General features: G+C 36.8%; 2 protein-coding genes across 2 annotated transcripts; both read right to left on the reverse strand.

The window, feature by feature from the left end:
• Positions 1 to 204: 204 nt before the first annotated feature.
• prr18 (proline rich 18) lies at positions 205 to 6843 on the reverse strand. The gene has a single exon (XM_055162353.1). The coding sequence runs from the start codon at positions 5943 to 5945 to the stop codon at positions 5184 to 5186; it is 762 nt and encodes a 253-aa protein (XP_055018328.1). The 5' UTR covers positions 5946 to 6843; the 3' UTR covers positions 205 to 5183.
• A 125-nt stretch (positions 6844 to 6968) lies between these two features.
• sft2d1 (SFT2 domain containing 1) lies at positions 6969 to 19359 on the reverse strand. Its single transcript, XM_020921423.2, has 8 exons — positions 19125 to 19359; positions 18361 to 18447; positions 16656 to 16738; positions 14407 to 14488; positions 14124 to 14159; positions 13789 to 13847; positions 11742 to 11771; positions 6969 to 9024 (listed from the first exon to the last, which is right to left on the reverse strand). Exons 1-8 carry the CDS (start codon positions 19188 to 19190, stop codon positions 8985 to 8987), a joined length of 483 nt encoding a protein of 160 aa, XP_020777082.1. The 5' UTR covers positions 19191 to 19359; the 3' UTR covers positions 6969 to 8984.
• Between the last annotated feature and the right edge of the window lie 715 nt (positions 19360 to 20074).

The raw sequence follows: 20074 nt of genomic DNA on the forward strand, positions 1-20074 counted from the left end.
GTCTTTTACAAGCACATAGTTGCAACTATAGGTTATAGTATGTGTATAATATAGTATATATATGTATAATATATATATATATATATATATATATATATATATATATATATATATATATATATATATATATATATATATATATATATATATATATATATATATATATATAAAATACCGTCTTAATATTATTTTAAAGTTGACTGTGCTGAAATGGTAATAATTGGTTCAAAATCTTTTTCTATTATTTATTGATTTATTTTTTAATGTTTGTGCTTTTCTTTACTATTTGATTACATTACTTATTTTTTAACAAATCATTTATAGTTTCAAACTCCAAAAATATTCACAGATCATACTCAAAACTTGCAACCTGTTGAAAATTACACAATATTATTTTGGTATTAGAGACACTGGTGATCACCGTACTATTTAAACTTCAACTTGCCATCTCTGTTTGTTAGTGGTGCTCTGATCCACAGCCTGCATAGATCTGCTATTGGCCAGCACTGGCTCGAGTTAATCTGCTCTGATCAAGTGGTGGGATGAAGGAGCAGTAATGACACTGGGCAGATGTTGTGACGGGAAGTTTTGGGAACAGATTTTAGTGACATCACAGGCCGGATGTCGACTTGTTGTAAATAAAGAGGAGAGGATCAAAACAATGTAGCTCTAATCATGCAAGATGGAGAAAGCGCTTGACAGTGACAGGCATGCCAACAGGGATTAAGCATGAAAATTACACTTGGCATGGCATCGTGACATCTGGGTAATGATAATAGTGGGAAAGGTTTAGTAGTAATAGTAAAAGCGTTTAGTAGTAATAGTAAAAGCGGAAGTCTAGCCTTAACAGGTAGTAGAGGAGTAGTTCACCAAGTAACATATAAGAAAATATTTTAACTTACAAAAAACACAAGATCCATCCAAACCAGGTCTACAGCAGGACTATTGTAGGTGTAAATTAGGGCCAAACTAGGTCCCAAACTGGACTTTGCTACAGTATTTCTAAACAATAAAAGACATGCAGATAAAATGGCAACTGCAGAAAAAAACTTGTGTACCACAGTTCGAGAAACACTGGGATTTTAATGTCATTTAAATATTCAGTACATTAAAAATGATTCTACTCCATGTGATGCAGGTGACGTGTGGATAACAACAGATAAAGTTCGAACTAACAGAGAGGACCTGTCCTGGTTCAGTGACAGAGCAAATCTGTAAATATCAAGTATATAAATTAAGGATGTAACAATAACTGAAATATTGTGATATCGTATCGTCAAAGTTCTCACGATAATATCATGGACCATCACAATATATCTAATTACAAGTCTCTTTGCTTAAATTAAGAGTTATGGTGCAGCAATAGCTAAAAAGAACAGAGGGACCTACATAGACCATGATCCTTTGCTCCATTTCAGTGTAGACTACAAGAAGAAATAACAGCTCTAATCACTTTTAAGACTTAGTTCGTTGGGTTAAGCCTTGTCAAGGCATTTTAAGAAGAAAAAGTAGCATATTAACCATTTTTTTAGCCTCCACAGAATATTGCAATAAATATTGTACCGTGAAATGTATATCATGAAAATATCATACAGAAAGATTTGGATATTGTTACATCCCTCATGATGAGCCTCCCCACCATATCGTGAGCTTTCCCATGATATTGCAATAAATATCGTACCGTGAGGTTCATACTGTGACGATATAGTATCGTGAGACTTGGATATCGTTACACCCATAATATAAATCTCTATCTTTGATTCAGTTTCTTTGTTTACCTCTTCTGTTGAGCTCAAAATCCACACCACGCCAACATTGTGTAAGGAACTTTAAAAAGTTGTGTTGGTCTCTTACATAACACACTCACTAAAGCTTGTTGGATTGCATCAAGTATTGTACAAAAAAATGTGTCAGGGGAACCGGTGTCATGCCAAATGTATACAAACTTAAGGTATAGTTCATTGTGCCTTCAGTGAAATTTGACCCAGTGACATTGGAGCAGTGTGCAGTCATGGTGCAACATCCAGATTTTGATTTGAGCAGGTTTACCCAATTGGAGGATTAGTCTATGGTGCATGTTTTAATGATAAAAGTTACTGCATGTTACAAAGCAGATGATGTGATGACCCCACAAAAGGAAAAAGTTAGTGAAAACAGGTCCACTATTGTTTGAATATACATTTTAAAATGTTCTGTTCTTTGTGTATCACTTTGGAGACTTGTTGGTAAAATGTACTTAACAAATAAAGGTGGATTAGATAATACAATAGACGATTTATTGCCAAATGACATAAGTGTGATGATAAGTGTTAAATATTTCAGTTAGTCATCTTGTCATCTAAGCTGAAGAGTACAGCTTAGTCGTGTCTGCCATTATCCAGACAAGCTTAAAAATGCAAAACAAAACAAACAAGTTTCGCTTTAAATGGTCTCCTCGATATGTCACCCTGTCTTTGCCCCCTTCTGGGAAATGCCTCATTTCCTCTACACAATTACAGCAGGTTTATGGGCCGTGTGTCTTCAGGAAGCGTACACATTTTTACAAAAGACAGAGAATGCATCAGTCGTGTTACCACAGAGATATTGGCCGAGCGCAGTAAAGGGAACGGTCTGTCCCGGGACGGTATCAGTGACTGAGCAGATCTGTGTCCAACGACACTGTAAATCTGGACAGGACAAAACTGCTGTCTCACTGTGGGACGTCATTTTGGCTGGGACATTGTGAGGAGGTGGACCAGAGTCTGGAGCTATAATGAAAGGAGCTAAAGGGATAGTTCTTATTTATTTGAATGGCAACATGATAATAATGCAGTAAAAGCAACATGTTTTTGAAATCAACTTTTTGAGTGTAACTTTTTCTTGGTTCTGATGCACCACTGCTTATGGCCATGGAGATGTTACTCCTTTGCCATTAATGTATCACAGTGTGGCAATAACATTTACTACTCAGAAATCCTTTAATTAGAGAACTTTAAAGCCAAATGGTGGAACTTTTCAGGCAAAGCAACAACTTCTCCATGATCTCTACTGACTCCACCATCCTCATTTATACTGGCTTGGGACAAGTAAAATCAAAACTATGCTGACACCTAGTGGTTGGATGATACTAGGCAACAAATGTCATAAGTGTATTTCTTTTTCTGTATTGTTATGCTCTTTTTAATGTTGTCACTTTAGCAGGTTGACTTTGTGAAGAGCAACTGATGATAGTAAAATAACATTTAAGTCAGTCACACAGACTGTTTACTGTCAGTGTTGAGAGATCACAGTGTTGGAGGCAAATAAACACGACTTCGAGTCAAAAGGATTACACAAGTTTGAGATGAAAGCAGTAGCTGATGAAGCGATCAGAGGATGGTACACACTGTACAACCCCACACATGACCCCAGACACTCACAATACAGCTCTATGTGACACCACGGATAACATCTATTCAAGAGGAGAAGCTCAATGTAAACAATGTGGAACTTCATCCTTTACGTTACATTAAAAGTTACAGTTTTTTAAAAGATTATTTTGAGACAGTTTAGCAGTATATCATAAAAAGTGCCTCGTGCTTTTATTAAAGTTTCATTTTTGTTTTGATTTATGAGTGTATTCGCATGATGGTTAAAAAAGAAGTTTCTAAGTCAGAAACTGCCATTCCAAGTGGTCACCAAAATTCATTCAGTTTAGTAACAGGTTATTGATGTAGTTAGATAAAAGATTTTGTGATCCAATGCAATAGTGCAACGACTAAAGAAGTTAATATAGTTATTATATTCAAGATTTTTACCACTGGAAGATATAAAAGAGTGCTATGGAAAAGGAATATAGTTCTGGTTTGGTTTATTACTGCCACTATACCTAAATTGTACACAAACAAATATAGTCATGACTGGGATGAAGTAATAGGCTATAAGTTTAAATGTATGACTAAACAATCCACTTTGCTGCCATGAGAAATGTCAATACATCAAGACTGTACCTTTTTAATGGAAACAGCTCGGTGACCACCTAAAGGCAACATTTTAACACATCGATGTTAGGGCCCGATTATCTTCAATACCTTTGGAAAATTATAACCACAACTTTTATTTAGAAAATAATTTCTAACATTTCAACTGTAAAAATGATGTAAAATTGTCTTACCATTGCAGTGAGTGAAGTGCTCTAACTTTTGTCTAACATTCCCCTGTCTGTGTGGCTCAGAAATAAAAGACTGTTACTAAGTTACAGAATACAATAAACTCCAGCTTTATTGTTCTTCACACACAGGCCTGTTTCCAGACCTCTGCTGCCTCCAGCTCTTCTCATTGAGCTTATGGATAGATAATAGCTGCTTACGTAATAAACTAGTTTCTTATTTCCTATTTACAATGAAATAACTCATATGGCACAGTGGTAGTAGTTTGGGATATTGCCATCGTAAAGAGGACTGAAGCTAATTTCCTAACGGGATCATATACCTTGGCACTACCACGCTCTGGTCAACCCTGCTTAACAGGAAATCTAAGAAGCTTAGTCAACTAATGCCCAAATGGCCCCAGGTAGCCACAATGACAACAAAGGTCCTTTAAAAATCACCCGGGAGTACAAATGTAGAGGAATCAAAAACTACAACAGACTTTTGGTTTAAATAATTACAAAACATTTTACTTCAAAAGGCAAAAAATATTCAGCAGTGACAGTACAAATATTTGGTCAATATTAAATACTGTACATTACTGAGAAATCCATAGACCCCTCTTATGATCAGGGAAGAAAGTCAACAATAACGTTTGGTTTCAGAGGCAGGCGCGTAAAGAGCTGCTTTGTCTCCAGCACAAAGGGACGCATCCCAACTCACGTCTTTGTTTTTTTTCTTTTTTTTTCGGGGTTTTTTTTTTTACGGGAGCCAATCCACATGCGCCCCTCTGACAACAAAAACATGTGCAAAGGACAATATTATTAAGGTGTTTAAATTGTAAGAAACATATAGGCAAACAAATACCCTCCTTAAGAAGCGCACACAACAATATTTGGGTGCAGAATTACGCATTTCTTGCATTAATAGTTTTTGTTTTAAAAGACAATCTGACACTTAATTCTTGGAACCAGTCTTTCTTTTACGCACACATATTTTGAGTCTCTAATTAAGATTCCATTACAGGAGGCATTATGCAAAGTCCATAGATAAACAAAAGACTCCGAGTATCAGGTGTCAGCATCCTTTAAGGTGCGGAAGTGCTGATAGTTTGTCCACTTTCCCCAAAGCAGCAGCGTTTTCGACCCCTTTCAGCCACTCTTTACATTTTCTCACCACTGTCTCATCCACATCCCCGTCTTCATCTTCATACTCCACATCATCGTACTTATACTGATCATTTAAAAGTGAGATTTTAACTATAGCTGTAATGTCCTGTTCTAGGGGGTCCGGTTTACACGCGCTGGGGACGCATCCTTTGCCTCCCCCTTGCGTCTTTTTGGAGGGGAACACTCGCCTGTGCCTAAAGTCCGCTGCGGCGCAACACTTTTGCTGCTTGGCCATCATTTGCTTTTCCAGGTTGCGTTTTTGAATAACGAGTATGGCTTCTGGGGTCAGACTGAGAGTAAACTGAATGTCCTTCTTGGCTTCGTCCTTGCCCTGTTGTTGTTTAGCTGAGTCCATAGAAGTAGAGCGTCTCACCACTTCGCATGGTTGTTCCTGAGGTTTGGGTACAGCCAGCCACGAACATTTTCCCTGAGGCTCGTCCTGTTTCTGAACTGGACTTTTGCTCTTCTCCTGTTGAGGTTTTCTCCCGAGATTGCGTAAATTTGCGGATGTCCAGGAGGATGGTTGCTTCTCCTTTTCGGACACCTTATCTGCTCCGGATTTGCTGGTGAGCTCAGATTGAGGAGGCACGGCGCTGGTTTTCTTCTTCCCGAATAAATCCCTGCCAGGAGAAGAGATCCGCTGATGCAAGCTGATAGGCGGAAAAGGCATTTTTGCGTGCGTCTGGAAGAAATCAGGTCAGAAGTAAATGTCCAAAGTGCTGAAGAGGAAGCCCTGCGACGAGACGTGCCAAACAGTTCATTATCCGAGAGTGACAGGGGCAGGGCACGGTGCACCTGTCAGTACTCGACTGCGATTCAACTGGTGAACACTCACGCGCGACTCCCGGCGTTTATGGACGCGCCGGCAGGAAGGCGTGGTCACGGGGAGCACCAAACAAAGCCATGAAAAAGCGCATGATGTCATTTCATCAGGTTCAGATATCTCCTCCCACTCTAATACACATGGAGCTGTCATTAAGAGGGTCTCGGTGACATTTCACTTTGTAGCTAGAATTAATGCCCTAAATAAACGATTAAAGCATCTTTCCAAAGTTGGGGAAAAACATAAAATAAACTAGACTAACATGAATGGAACAGCTTCAGTCTTGACCTGTGTTTGGTTTTACAGTAACTTATGACGACATTAAAAACGTAGGCTACTTTTAATTAACTGTCATGCATGTAACTTGACGAATTCACATAAATTATATTATTTTTAAAGATGGTCTTTAATGTGCACTTGCTGGCTCTTTTATGATACAGGTCTTGTGTCAATCCGAGCATGTATTGACCTGAGGTAGAGCTATTTAGTTATTAGACAGGGCCCAAAGAGACCAAAAGTTAATACATTTCCAAATAGAAAATAATATACAAAAATATGAGTGTGAATGAATGAATGTATCATGGTATGTATAATGACTATTCTTAAGCTCATAACCCTATAACGTGCCCGTGGTAATGTCTGTCCTTGAGCTGACAACAATGACATGCTTTGATTGCTTTAGTCAGTGTTGTAGAAAATGTCAATTAAACCCATGTGAATGCTTGAGTGCCATATAGACTGATACAAGAAGAAGGAATACACAAACAGAATATTGATCTTTAAGTGTGTGTTTTAACCCAACAAAAAATAGGGTTGAATGTCAGTTTATCTCCACCGGTGAGTCAAAGTAAATCAATGACTGAAAATGTGTAGCTTTTAGACACTTTATTGGATATTGCCTGAGGATGTTCAGATTTACATTATGCCAAGCACATTAAATTCACTCAATACATTACTATTCGCAGGGCTGTGTTCTATAATGTGACATGAAAACAAATATGTGAGATGTAAAACAATTCTCAGGTTGTGTCAATAAATACTCTAAACTTTTGACAAGAATAAATGTGGCTGATGAAAATGACAACTTCGATTTTTTTTTTTTTTTTAAGTACTAGCTACTGATTTAGATCACAAATGATTAGTCTGAGTAGATTCTTTGCTACATAGATCTTTGTTTTGCCCTTCTTGAAAACATGGTGTTTTTCACAATACTGTACATTTGAAAACAAGGCTGATTTTAACAATAGCTTTCAGTGCAGTGTTTGTCAAGATTAAAACAAACAAGATTAAATAGAAAAACACATCAATCTAATGTGTGAATGCTAAAATGTATTAACATCACAATTTCTTTATTAGTTGACTATCTACTAAGGTAATCTGAAGGGGAAGGACAATCTGTTGTGTTTGCTGTGGCTCTGATATACCATGGATTAAATGTAAAGGAGACAGTGGGCACAGATTGGTAGTACTTCCCCATCTCACAAGTTTTTTTTTTAAGTCCCAAAACACTGCACAATAATAAACAGAATCTCCCCGCTTAAGGCAAGTCAATAGAATACATCCTGATTTAAAGTGTCCCATTGTTTACCAAGGCCAGCAACATTGTACATGGGATTTGCTGGTTCATTGCCAAGTCAGTCGCACAAGTGCAGCCAAAAGAAGATTTTGTCAACACTAATCCACCGCCACACAAGCAGGTCCAATGAAACATAGAGTTAAGTGCAAGCCCAATCTAAATATTGTAATATAAAACAATCTTGAACATGTTTTCAAATCATATACTGTTCATTGTTGACAATGAGTAATTAGCAGAAATATTGTTTTAATAATAAATATTTAGATTTGATGGCAAAAACCTTTATACTCCAGCTTTTTTTTTTAAGAAAATGGTCAGCAAAAAATATATATTTAAAAAAGCAGCTCTTTCCCCTGCTTACTTCTAACTCAAAAGTTAATATTTAAAATTATCTGATAATTTGTAATAACACCTTATGATATCATTTTGTCAACTACAGTACACAGTAATTTCTAGCAATTTGTGATGGAGCATTGTGGAAAAAATAAGTAGAAAGTGGTAATATACAAATCTATGTATTGTGAACCTGGCTGCCGCTTCAAGGTTTTCCTCTAAATAACCTTCCCTACACCTTCTCATTGAGATAATATGAACATCTGTACCACAGATGGGGGTGGGACGAGGATGGGATTCTTCCAGAGGGGGTTACCATGACAACCGCATCCTCAAAGGTCTGTGCGCTGTGATGCCGAAACGATGGAGAAAACCCACAATGCACTGGGTTATTAGGTCATGTCTAAATCGCAATGTTCACAAGAGCATACTGAAGCAGGCCTTTGCTGCATCTGTCAGGGAAATCCAATTTAAAAAGGACAACCCGATTTTAATGCAATTTAGAAAAGCTAAAGCAGAGAAGATGATAGAATGCAGTCTAGACAGGCAAAACATACAGTAGACTGAAGCATTAGCAATGTTTTTACAATTAAAAATACTATCAAGACAAACATTGAAAAGCATAAAAGGTAATTTAAGACAAAAATACTAACACATTTTAGTGTGGTCATGTGAAAATAATTAAAGCAAAAAATTGATTTCTGCTAAAGATAAATGTATGTGAAGATATGCATTTCCCTGCTTATAAAATGTGAAAGAATGCTCGGAACATAGTTGGAATATAATAAATATAAGGTTAAAGGCACTTCTTTTACAGAATGCACATATGAATGAAACTGTGCTAGCTAGAAACTAGATTTTAGCTAGACTTAAAAGTAATTGTTCACAGTACAAAAAAAAGAAAAAAAAAAAGAAAGTAGTTGTATATACAAATCCAGTTTGCATATTGGGACCAGTCATCTTGGCCGCAGGAATCCTTAACTTACGCACGTAGTGAAGCACTTTATCACTGCATCCCTGTAGAGAAAAGAAAAGGTGAGAAAAATGTTAGATCATATAAAACACAGCTTAGTTTTACGTCAATATTTTCCTTTAAAATGAACACCCAGGAAAGTTACAAAGCACTTCTTAAAAAAAAGAGAAAATTGGATACTGGTATATTTATAACATCATATTTATTCCTGCCTCGCCACATTGGATGCTCTTATTGACAAAACCTTTGCCATTGTAGGCCTAGGACTTAATAGTAATTGAACTTTGACCCCTTGGTCTCTGGTTTACTACTAGTAGAAAAATTATACTGTACATGGCAAATCAGCTAATTGTAATACTGGTTAGAAAATGTTGTGGCTGAATATAGACAGGAGAAAAATAGAGAAATAGAGAAATAAGCTATATCAATTTGGACAGCATTCTAATGGGTAAAATGAGACACAGCAAAAATGCTTTAAGAACAGATTTGACTGTACCATAGCTAAGCATAAATTATATCTGGTCCAACATGATAAGAGTAATGGCACTTTGAGATCAACTCAGTCAAGCATATAAAATGAATAGTGACATAAAAGGCCATTTGTGCCTTTGTTACACTGATTTGGGTGTGGCTTGTCATGAATAAGTGAGTGTGTTTTGGCGGGTAAGCTCCAATGATGAAAGTGGGGGGATGCTTAAGGTGCTGTTTGAGGGATGATGCAATGTGAGGGATCGCTATGGCAACCGCATCCTTTTGGCAACTCAGCTCCCCCTAATATATACTGCTCCTGATGCCGGGTCCATCAATGTGTGTGTTGCTATGCAGACTCTGCCCCGGAGCCAGAGCCACAAATTTCAGTGGAGGAGGTGTGAATCCTGCCAAGGTCGAAGGGAGAAAGAAGAAGTAGAGAAAGGGGAGGGGAGAGTAATAACTATAGACTCCCTGACGGACTGGGAGGAGGGGTCTTATGCTTGCGTGTGCAGTGTCCCTGAAAGCACTCAAAACCAAAACAACAAGCAACATTTTAAGTATTACAGGATTAAGAGAAGTGTCTAACCTAGGAATGGGCAAGATGACAAAAAACATGATTTCTTTCACTCATTATCGAGCAATTACAATTTGCGGTTAGATTTTATTTTGTCTTTATTGCTTATGTTGTATTTACAATCTTAATCTAATTTTAAATAAGTGCTACTTGACTTAAAAATTGTCTTCCCTCAAAGGCTGAACTCTGCGAACTCTGATTGCTGATAGAAGATTGGCTGTGGACCTCTCAATAAAAATTTTAAAAAGCTGATAATTGACAATTAGAATGACTGAATCTCAATCTCGGTTAAAATTGTATTAATTGCACAGCACTAGTCTTTCACATTTGGAGAAAAAATTGGTTAATAATTGGAAGAAGGACACATAGACTGGTAATCTTGAGGTATTGAATAATTTTCGATAAGAAACAGTTCTATGCAAATATTGGGGAAGTGCTGATGAACGCAATGAATGGTAGGGAGGAGGGGCTTTCAGTGTAACATGGTTAACAGCTTGATCTAATGCACATGCAAAACAAAATCTGGTTTCTAGAGAGTGAGAGTGTTGTTTTTCTTTCATCAATATACTGCATCTGAATGTCTGTAAGGGGGGAGGGGGTTTATAGTTAGACTCAATAACAAATTAAAAATTTCAAAAAACAAACAGGAGTTGAGCCAAATAATTTCACATATGTTCAAATATCTAATAATATTAATAATATTTTTTTTAATGATGTAAAAAGCCACAAAGACGAATGGAGGTAACTTACCAAAATATATTAAATGAAAAATGGATTATAATAAGAAGATTAAGATGAGATAATAAAAGTGTGGATGGTAATAACCAAAAAAAAAAAAAAAAAAATGTAAATAAGAGACAATTTATCACATTTAGCTGTCCTAAAAATCCAGTGACAGTCAATTGCAGATTTGAGTGAAGGAATTTCTGAGGGTAGCAAAAGTGAATAGGTCTTTGTCTCTTTGTCGTATTGTTGTTGCATTAGAGTTGGGGGGATGGGGATCAAGGGCTGGTTAGAGAGGGGTCGCTCAGCTGTCAGGACAGATTATAGGGTCACCTAAATACACAGGGCAGTTAAAAGGTGGGGTACACAGGCTCCAGGCTCCGGGACGGTGAACCAAATGAGACATAACGCTACTCCCAGCTGGACTGGCAAAACAACATCACACTTAGAACCCGGCTGGAGTCCTGGTGTACCATATGGGACAAGTTGACCAACAGATACTACTGGCTCCTAATGAAACTTATATACAAGAAAAAAAAACATGCTAATGTCAACAAGACAGGATTGATGATAAAGGATTTCGAAGATTTAAGAGATTTGTATCCTCAACGTAAGCAGGCACTGTACTATGGGGGTGTCAATCTAATCAAAAATAAATTTACTGGATTTCAGACTCAGACATTTTTGGTTAATCTGAGGCTAAAAGCATTAACACTGGCCAAGAAATGAATCCATTTTGATATTACAGAAAAGGCACTGGGCTCAGAGGAGTGTGAAACAACAAGCTGCCATTTGCTGGACATTAAGTGCCTGCATTAGTCCTGGGGGGGATTACAACCATATGGTGAAGGCAAACAGAGTGATGTTTTGAAATAAATAAAAACATGTTGTGTTAAGGGTTGTGGTTTGTTCACCGTGTCACTGTTTAAATACAAGACTGTAGTGTAGAGCAATGTACTGTGTAATGAAAAGGGTAAATAAAATAAAACTTACCTGGCAAATGGTATGTAAGAGATACTATACCTGAAATACAAAGTGATCAAGTTAACAGAAATAAAAACACAAACATTGAAGATTATCAGTATTTAAATGTATTCATTTTAAACACCGATATTTAAAGTCCAATTTGCCGTTATAAAATTTTACTGATTGGATTGGATTAAGGATTGGCAGTAGATCTTTCTAATAAAAAGAATGTTTGTCCATAAAAAAATTATTAAAATAAGATAAGATATAATTTAGTTTTTGTCTTCTGCACTTATCCAAGGTTGGGACAAACATACTGGGCAGTGTTTGATGCGCCATGGCAAACTTGGACAATGGTTCACAGTTTTAATCTTAAACTGTACTTCCAGAGATTAAAGTGCAGCTCATAAATTTCAAACATGTGAGGAATTCAGCACATTAGCTAACTGATTAACTAATGTCAGATTATAGCATTACACCACAAGTCACAAAGGCATTTTCAGCCTTAAAAGGAGCTGACTAAAGTTATGACATAACATTAGTGTAACAAACTACAGTACAAATATCAATGAAGGTACAGGCTGAGTACCTTTTGCATGTTTAACCTGAAAATTGTTTCAAATAATAGTGTTAGAATTATTGTGAGAAAAAATATAATTTGATGATTTTTCACAATGATTAAAACTTGAACAAAAAGAGAATTGTGAAATCCATACACATACAATGAACAACCATTGCTCTAAGTGACTAGCTTTATAAAAATCAAACTTTCCGAAAGAAAAGTATGTGGCTGTGGCATACGTAGGAAAACTTCTTACAATTACATTGTGACCCTTTAAAGGACCTCACCATCCCCAGTCCTGACTTTAATTTTGTTCCATTGCATTACTAGTCCCAAATAGCCTGTGAGTAGGACCTATGCTTGCTGACTACACTTTGCTCGTGTCTGTGTGGGTCAGCGCTGATCTTATTAAAATCCCACCTTCCCTCAGCCGTCTGGAGGGCTGTGTGGGAGGGCACTACGGCCCCAGTGTCTGAGCTTGGAGAATGAAAGCGCCTAGGAGACCTGCGACTTCAGGTTTCCATGGTGATGCTTGGAGAATGTGCCGGAAGTGAATTTTTCAACGTGGGGGTGCGAAGAGAGAGGAGCTGACAAGGTCCTGCTTAGTGAGTAAATCTAGACTATGTATTGTCCTGCATTATGGTGTTTGCACTTCCAGGCACTTTGCTCCACTGAAACTTCCAGTCACTGCTTGGTAAATATGCTTAACTTAAAGAAAACAAGTGGAAGCATGCCCATACATATCAATCAGGTCTATGTGAGAATGCAGCTATAATAAAGTAGACAAACACCTGCTGTTGGCAGAGTGGTCATTATATTTTGATTACATTAGTGGAAGAAATATTATTTGTTTGTTTTATGAATGGGATGATACATTAAAAGCCAAATGAAAAAAAGAGAAGTTTACTCAAACCTACTGCAAAACCACTGACTTACTCAGGACACAACTCCCAATAGGTCTTAAAAACAGTCATTAATTTTTAAAATAAATCTAAAAACAGTAATTGCTTACTTTACCAACCTTATGTGGGTGTTAGTAGCTTTTTAATTTCTCATGGATGTAGTTTTATTTTCTCGTATGCAATAAATCCATTTGTAATCTTATAATTTATCACTTGTAAAGTTAAAAGCAACACTAAGCAAACACCTGACTTGAAACTACAAAAAACATTAAAATGAAAATGGCATCTAAATGATATCACAGCTTATGACCAGTACAATAAAAGAAAACATCTTCTACCCTGACTGATCTGGGTCAACTTTACTAATTGGATGATGCTGTCTGAGTGCAATCCTTGCACGTTGACATGTTAAGGTCTCGGTATTAAAACCAGCCGTGGTTCAGACACAGGGTTAAAAATACACCAACCCAGAGCAAAGACTGGCACACTGCAGACCTCTGACTCAGCACGTTAGTCAGACAGATGTGGGTTAGACAAAGTAGGATGAATAAATCTAGTAAGCTCACCAAGTAATATACTGCCAAGCGACAGTCTAGACTCACACACTTACCATGTCATTGCCAAAAACTGCAGAATACAGAAGATGATAGCGAGTCCCTTTTTACCCCACTGAAACAGAAATACACACATTTGTTACTATGAATACTACGAAATGAAAAGGTGCTCCAAATGTTACAGTTGGAGCACCTTTTCATTTCTGGCTGATGGTCCGCCACCTGCTTATCGCCATGGAATTGTTATAGCTTTGCATGGCATGCTCCATATTGTGGAGCATGCCATATCTATCTCCATGGAGACAAGCAGGTGAAGAATGTAAGAAAACATGTTTTTTAAGGTGTTTTCAAGCAGCTTTCAGTATTATAATAAAATCCAAATTGTACATACCCAGAACACTGCACAGAGTGTTAAGACCAGACAAAGCTGAAAAAAAGAAACATTATTAAAAAAATCTGCCGCACAGGATTAGGCTATTCACAGAAATGAAAGGTAAAAAATAAAATAATTTCGTAGTGACAAGCTTAAATGTTTTGTCACAATTGGTTACTGGGGCACCAAATCTGTGATTAGATTTGACCTGGGGATCTACCGTCAGAAGTCACATGCAATGTTTACACTCCAAGGCCATTCTAAAATACAAGAAAACATAATGTAAAACAATGTAACTTACCAACATAACAATAGTTGCTATCAGCCTTGTAGGTTCAAACATGCGCTTCAATTGTTTCAGAGGTCCCATTAGGAAGCATGTGCTTTAGAAAAAACAAAACATTGAAAAATATTTAGAATCTATGGCCTTGTATTTAGTAGTTCATACATTAATGTGAACCTTTAAACATAATGCATGTTAGTATAACTTTTATTGTTATATTATTGAAATTATGTTTATACAGTATATTTGGATGGAAGGATGGAAAAGAATATCCTTCCATCCATACGTAAAGAAGTGAATAAGGTTACGTGAGGAAGTCAGAAAAATCTATTCAACAGGTAATACTTAACACCAACCAACGTCATCGTTTGTGACTGTGAATACATTTACAGTGTTCTTCTCCCCTTATTAGGAGTCATCAGACAAAGTCATTAGTCCTGGTTTAACCTCATCTTTTGAATCCAAGCCTCTCAATACCACCACTGAGCTTACCATCTTTCTCAAACTATAGTCACCGTTTTCTGTTTATGTGACTTAATAACACTTCCTCTCATGTTCATTCACAACCATTTAGAGTCACAAATTAACCCAGTAAGCGTGCCTTTCATTGGTCCTACTCCAATTCCTATTCCTTTCTGTGCCAGGGGCTAGGCTCACTTTAACCATAATATCAAGATTTATCAATACTGCAAAAATGTATATATTGCACATGATAACCTAATTGTAAAAAGTACTCACATAATAAATTATAAAAACAGATGTACCTTGAAATAGTAATTTTCATCAATACCAAAATATTGATGTGAGTCTGTGATACTAGTATCACCAAATACTTGTGATGCCCCTCCTCTGTAAATGCTCAAACCAGCTCAATTTAGTTTTATCAATAAAAAATGTAGAGTGACATCATCAAATGGGCCTGTGACTACATACATTAGTTAGACCATTTAGGTGTATATTTTGGGACTACTGCAAGATGACACATTGATAAAAACCTCCTACACGCTACAGTTTGCCTGGTGACGTCAGTAAATGTTATAACACAAAGGGTTTCCCGCGCTGTCAGGCTGAGGAGAGCCGAGGGAGGCAGAGGAGCGTCACTGTAGCTCTGTGAGGCACTCTGGCTCTGGAGTGTGTGGCTGTGACGTCGGCTATGGTCTGGTCTGTGTGAGTGAGAGAGATGGAGACGCTTTGTCCAAAAGCACTGTGTGAGTGTGGCCACGCACAGGCTGTTACTGCTACTCCAGATTCAAGTGAGGGAAGAATACTCCATTGTGTTAGGACTCTACTCCTACTACTCCTACTACTCCTACTACTCCTACTACTCCTACTACTCCTACTACTCCTACTACTCCTACTACTCCTACTACTCCTACTACTCCTACTACAATAGCAAACCACTGAATAAGAAATATGCAACATGACATAATCACTAAACAACTCCCTTGTGACAACTTGTGACTTCCATTGTGAATTCATAGTTATTCACTTTCCTTATGTTGACTTTCCTTTTACATCAAAATATGAACGATCTCTAAACAATCCTTTTTACAGAAGATTTGTTTATTCAAATATGAACTTAAACTATTGATATTGAAAGTGGTACAACAATATGGTTTGTCATACAACATACTGACTTTCGAAATGACTTACATGCCAATAAAACCTGACATAGATTGATTTGTTTCATTTTCATTTCTTCTAGCCCTGGGAAAATAATGAGTCTCAGCCAATGATTAAATTGTCACTATTATTCACAAATCAGAAGACAAAAAGAAACACTTTCATTTGATAAAAGGTTATGTAGATGTGCTGATCCATGAAGACAGGTGATTTTGCAACAAACCTATAGCGTACAGTGGGGAAATACTGTATACTGTGTTGCTGTTGTTAAAACATATGCCATATTTACATACTGATTTAAATGTTATTCTACATATGATGCGTCAGTCTCTGTGGGCATCTTGTGAGCATTTTCATGGTTAAATGTAGTGATACTAAACATCTATGTGATTACTGTCAAAATGGTGATGTGTGACGATAAACTAAAACTGCACGTTATGACTAATATAAGTAACAAGTAAAATCTGTATCATAGCCAAGAACAGAGAGATAAGGAGAGTGTCATTGAGGACAATATAAATCATATTGTGTGGTGTATAAGCAAGGTACTTCTGGCACCCATCAGCAGGCTGCATTAGCAATTAAAAGCATGAAGCCAAGCCAAGAATTAGATCGGCCAAATTACTGTTGGCTCTGAATCTCACCTGGAAAGAGCCATGACGTTCCCTAATGTGTAAAAGACTGCAAAGAACTTGATTCCATTTGGAAGGAACAGGAGAGCTGAGCCCTAGTTAACAAAAATAGACTTTGTTAGTTTCATTTGAATATCTATTTATAGCAACAGTACAGTATGTTGAAACCTGTCCTAATTTCTGTAAAAAAAAAAATAAAAAAAAAAAAAAAATCAACCAAACTGGTCCATTTTTCTATGTCAGTTTCAGTGGGCAACATCTTTCGTAATCATAGTCTATAAATTATTTCATTTAGTTGCTGTCCTGCTTTAAAGTGGGAACTTGTCCTGATTTAGTTAACAATCCAGTCCAGTTTATGCATATTTTAGTCCTGATTCAAAATCAAATTATAGCTCAGTTTCATCAAGCTCACTATCTAACACAATAGCTGTTGGAAAGTCACATGAGATGGTACTCAATGTTGAAAACTAAGGTGAAAACCACTGTTTTCGATTAAATCTGGCGCCCCCTTGTGACAACATATAAAATGTTGTTTTCAATACAAAATGATAAATGGAAAGAATTGGAACTGAAAATCAACCATCTCTAGACAATCAAAAAAGAAGGCATCTCATTTGTAATGCAATATTTTATACAGGGTCTTGTTGTAGTAGGCATCAGTTTAAGTAACAGTAATCAATCAAAACTATCATAATACTATATAAAACCATTACATTTTCTAAATAAAAAAGGTCTCCTGTTCAAACTCAGAGAAGCATTGAAATATTGTGTCACTTATCACAGTGGTGTAGCCTCTAGCTGTACTTCCTGCTATTATTACACATACATACATAAGTGTCTCACTGCATTTTCTCTTACAGTAAACTGCAGACATTGACTTTGCAGGGCAAATGGTGACAAAGAAAAAAGAATCCTCTTAAATAGATTAAACAAATATAATATATTTTTGTTTGAAGTTTAAAAATAATCTACAGCTAGGTAGAATACAGACTTGAGTAAATTTTTGCTGTAAACTTACATTCTTCAAGGTCAATTCATTCATGTTGGTCAGCTCATGGTGCGAACATACACTGCCACAAAACTAAAATAACCATTCTGATTTTTATGTGGAATAAATGTGATTATCATTAGGGTACTATATATTGGATCATTTTGATTTTAACAGGAAGACAAAAGTTTAGAGAATTTTTGTGTAAACCTTTACTTTGTTCTCATTACAAATGCTTTGTGAGACAAGAGTGAAAAAGCCTGACAACACATGACTGAAGTAGATCAGTTCACATCTTTGGAAAATAGGTAGTGTTCATGTGATATCACAATACTCTCAAATCTCTTTTGGTTTAAAAATGAACTGGAGAACAGGTCAGAACTCTGTGGTAAAATTTGCTTTTTTGTCACACTGCAGATTTACTGAAATGTTTTATGGCTAATAATAATAATAATAATAATAATAATAATCTGTATATTTATGCCCTATTCACAAGAAACTAAAAGCTAGCACAAAGTTTGACACCTTCTCTGTCACAAACAACCTCAATAATTGTTGTTTAAATGGCTTGAAGCCTTTAGATTAACTTTGTGGGGCCAATCTCTAACAAATAATGATAGAATTCTACTTCAAATTCTAGCAAATTCTAGTAAGTGAATACAAACCAATTAAGTGTTCATTTTGGTTTAACACTAGGTGAAAGAATTCTATATCCAGTGTGACACTCACCAGGATTGAACACAGAATGCCTCCAGCGAAGCATATGACAAACCATTTGATCCTCGTGCTGTAGCTGAGTGTACTGGCATCCAGGACCTGTGCAGAACAATGGGAGGATGTCAAACACAACATTATTGACCTGCGAGGGGCGCTATGCTGACGGTTAACCACATAATATTTGTATCTAAGGATAAATAAAGGTTTTCTAAAGAAAAAGCAGGCACCAGCACTGGGTTGTTGCTGCACACTCAACTCATACAACTTACAGTCACTGCCAAATTCCGGCAATAACGTTGGATATCAGGGAGAGCAACACTTCAATGAGTAGCAAAAATGTAATAAAATGTAAGATGTCAAAATACAGACTTACAATAGCTGCCTTATATTACAACACCGTATAACAAAAATCATAATAATTAGGCACATTCTTACCTTGTTTCCTCCTGAGCATGATTGCATGTAAAAGCATTAACAAACACATAAATAAAAGTTCTAATAGCATTAAAAGTATAGGGCTAAGTTAAAGGAAGACTACAAGAGTCAAAGTAGGAACTTAAAAGTGATCAAATGATAAACTAATGTCTGTGTGTCGACCAGAGATAAGACTCTGTGAGGAGTTGCTTTCATCAACATTTAGCTAACAATAACAAAGATACAAAATAAGCATACATGGAGATAGAGAAGATAGACGAGGAAGCTGCACAGTAAATACAGCTTGCTGGTTTTAGCTTTAGCTTTACTATGTACGAGTTGTCCCACATTTGCATACATACCTGTGCTGTGAGACCAAGCTCCTCGTTTTCCTCTTGGCCGCTGAGCACTCGACGAAGCTTGTCCATCGCTAAAACCTAAAGATACCAACTATTTGTTCAAAAAGGTACAGAGAGCGACTTCGGTTGTTGGACAACCACAACTTTGGCCGATGTAGGAGTGAAATTTCTTCGACTTGTTGCTTCCGGACAAGCGCCTTTTGACCAGAACTGACCTGAGCTCGGTTTGCCTTTGTTGGGTGAGGTTGAGTCTGAACTTTGGGCGGCACTGAAACTGATCTAAGATCAGTCTGTCACGTCAACTCCAAAAGATAGCGCTTCCTGTCATGTGTCGCCTTTCAGTACGGTCGTAAAAAGGAGTAATCACGCATTACACGCTTGTTATAATACACACAAAAGATTGGCTTTGAAAACATGTGCACAGCCTACATATCTAATTACAGAAGCCTAATCATATGTCTTTATGTTTTGAGTGTTTTTGCTTTCTTTCCAGTAACTCACTGCTATTGCTTCAACTCTGTCGACATCTAGTATTAGCCTTTAGGCATTGCAAGTGATAATTGTAGTGGTAATGACAAAAACTAATTACGACTAAAGTTTTGGTCATTACCACTGCAGCCAATTTAGACTATTTGATATGCATTTTTTTCACGTCACAGTTCAAAATGCTATTCATTTCCACAATGTCCACGCTTTATATGGTTCTGTGAGGCGCATTACTTTGGGTCACATTGTTCTTTTGAAAGAACACAATGGGTTGAGTTCTCCTGTGAGACTATTCAGGTACAAGTACTCAATGTAATTACCATATATGTCAATTACAGGCACAATATTTAACAAACAACACCAGAGCAACGGAAATTTTGTATCTATGTATCTTATCTGTTTAATATTTGTTTCCATTCAGTGAGCAGAGAAGCATGGACTACTCAAATCAGCCTACTTGGTGGAAC

Source organism: Boleophthalmus pectinirostris, unplaced genomic scaffold (genome assembly GCF_026225935.1).
Source record: "Boleophthalmus pectinirostris isolate CB_2022bp ecotype Guang Dong unplaced genomic scaffold, ASM2622593v1 HiC_scaffold_5, whole genome shotgun sequence".
Taxonomy (NCBI): domain Eukaryota; kingdom Metazoa; phylum Chordata; class Actinopteri; order Gobiiformes; family Gobiidae; genus Boleophthalmus; species Boleophthalmus pectinirostris.

Excerpts from the sequence above, each read along its gene's own strand:
- prr18 (XM_055162353.1), bottom strand. The coding sequence starts at position 5,945 with ATGCCTTTTCCGCCTATCAGCTTGCATCAGCGGATCTCTTCTCCTGGC.
- sft2d1 (XM_020921423.2), bottom strand. The coding sequence starts at position 19,190 with ATGGACAAGCTTCGTCGAGTGCTCAGCGGCCAAGAGGAAAACGAGGAG. Across the intron at positions 14,160-14,406 it reads TAGCAACTATTGTTATGTTG|CTTTGTCTGGTCTTAACACT; the intron begins GTAAGTTACATT and ends TCTTTTTTTCAG. Across the intron at positions 9,025-11,741 it reads TCTTACATACCATTTGCCAG|GGATGCAGTGATAAAGTGCT; the intron begins GTAAGTTTTATT and ends TTTTCTCTACAG.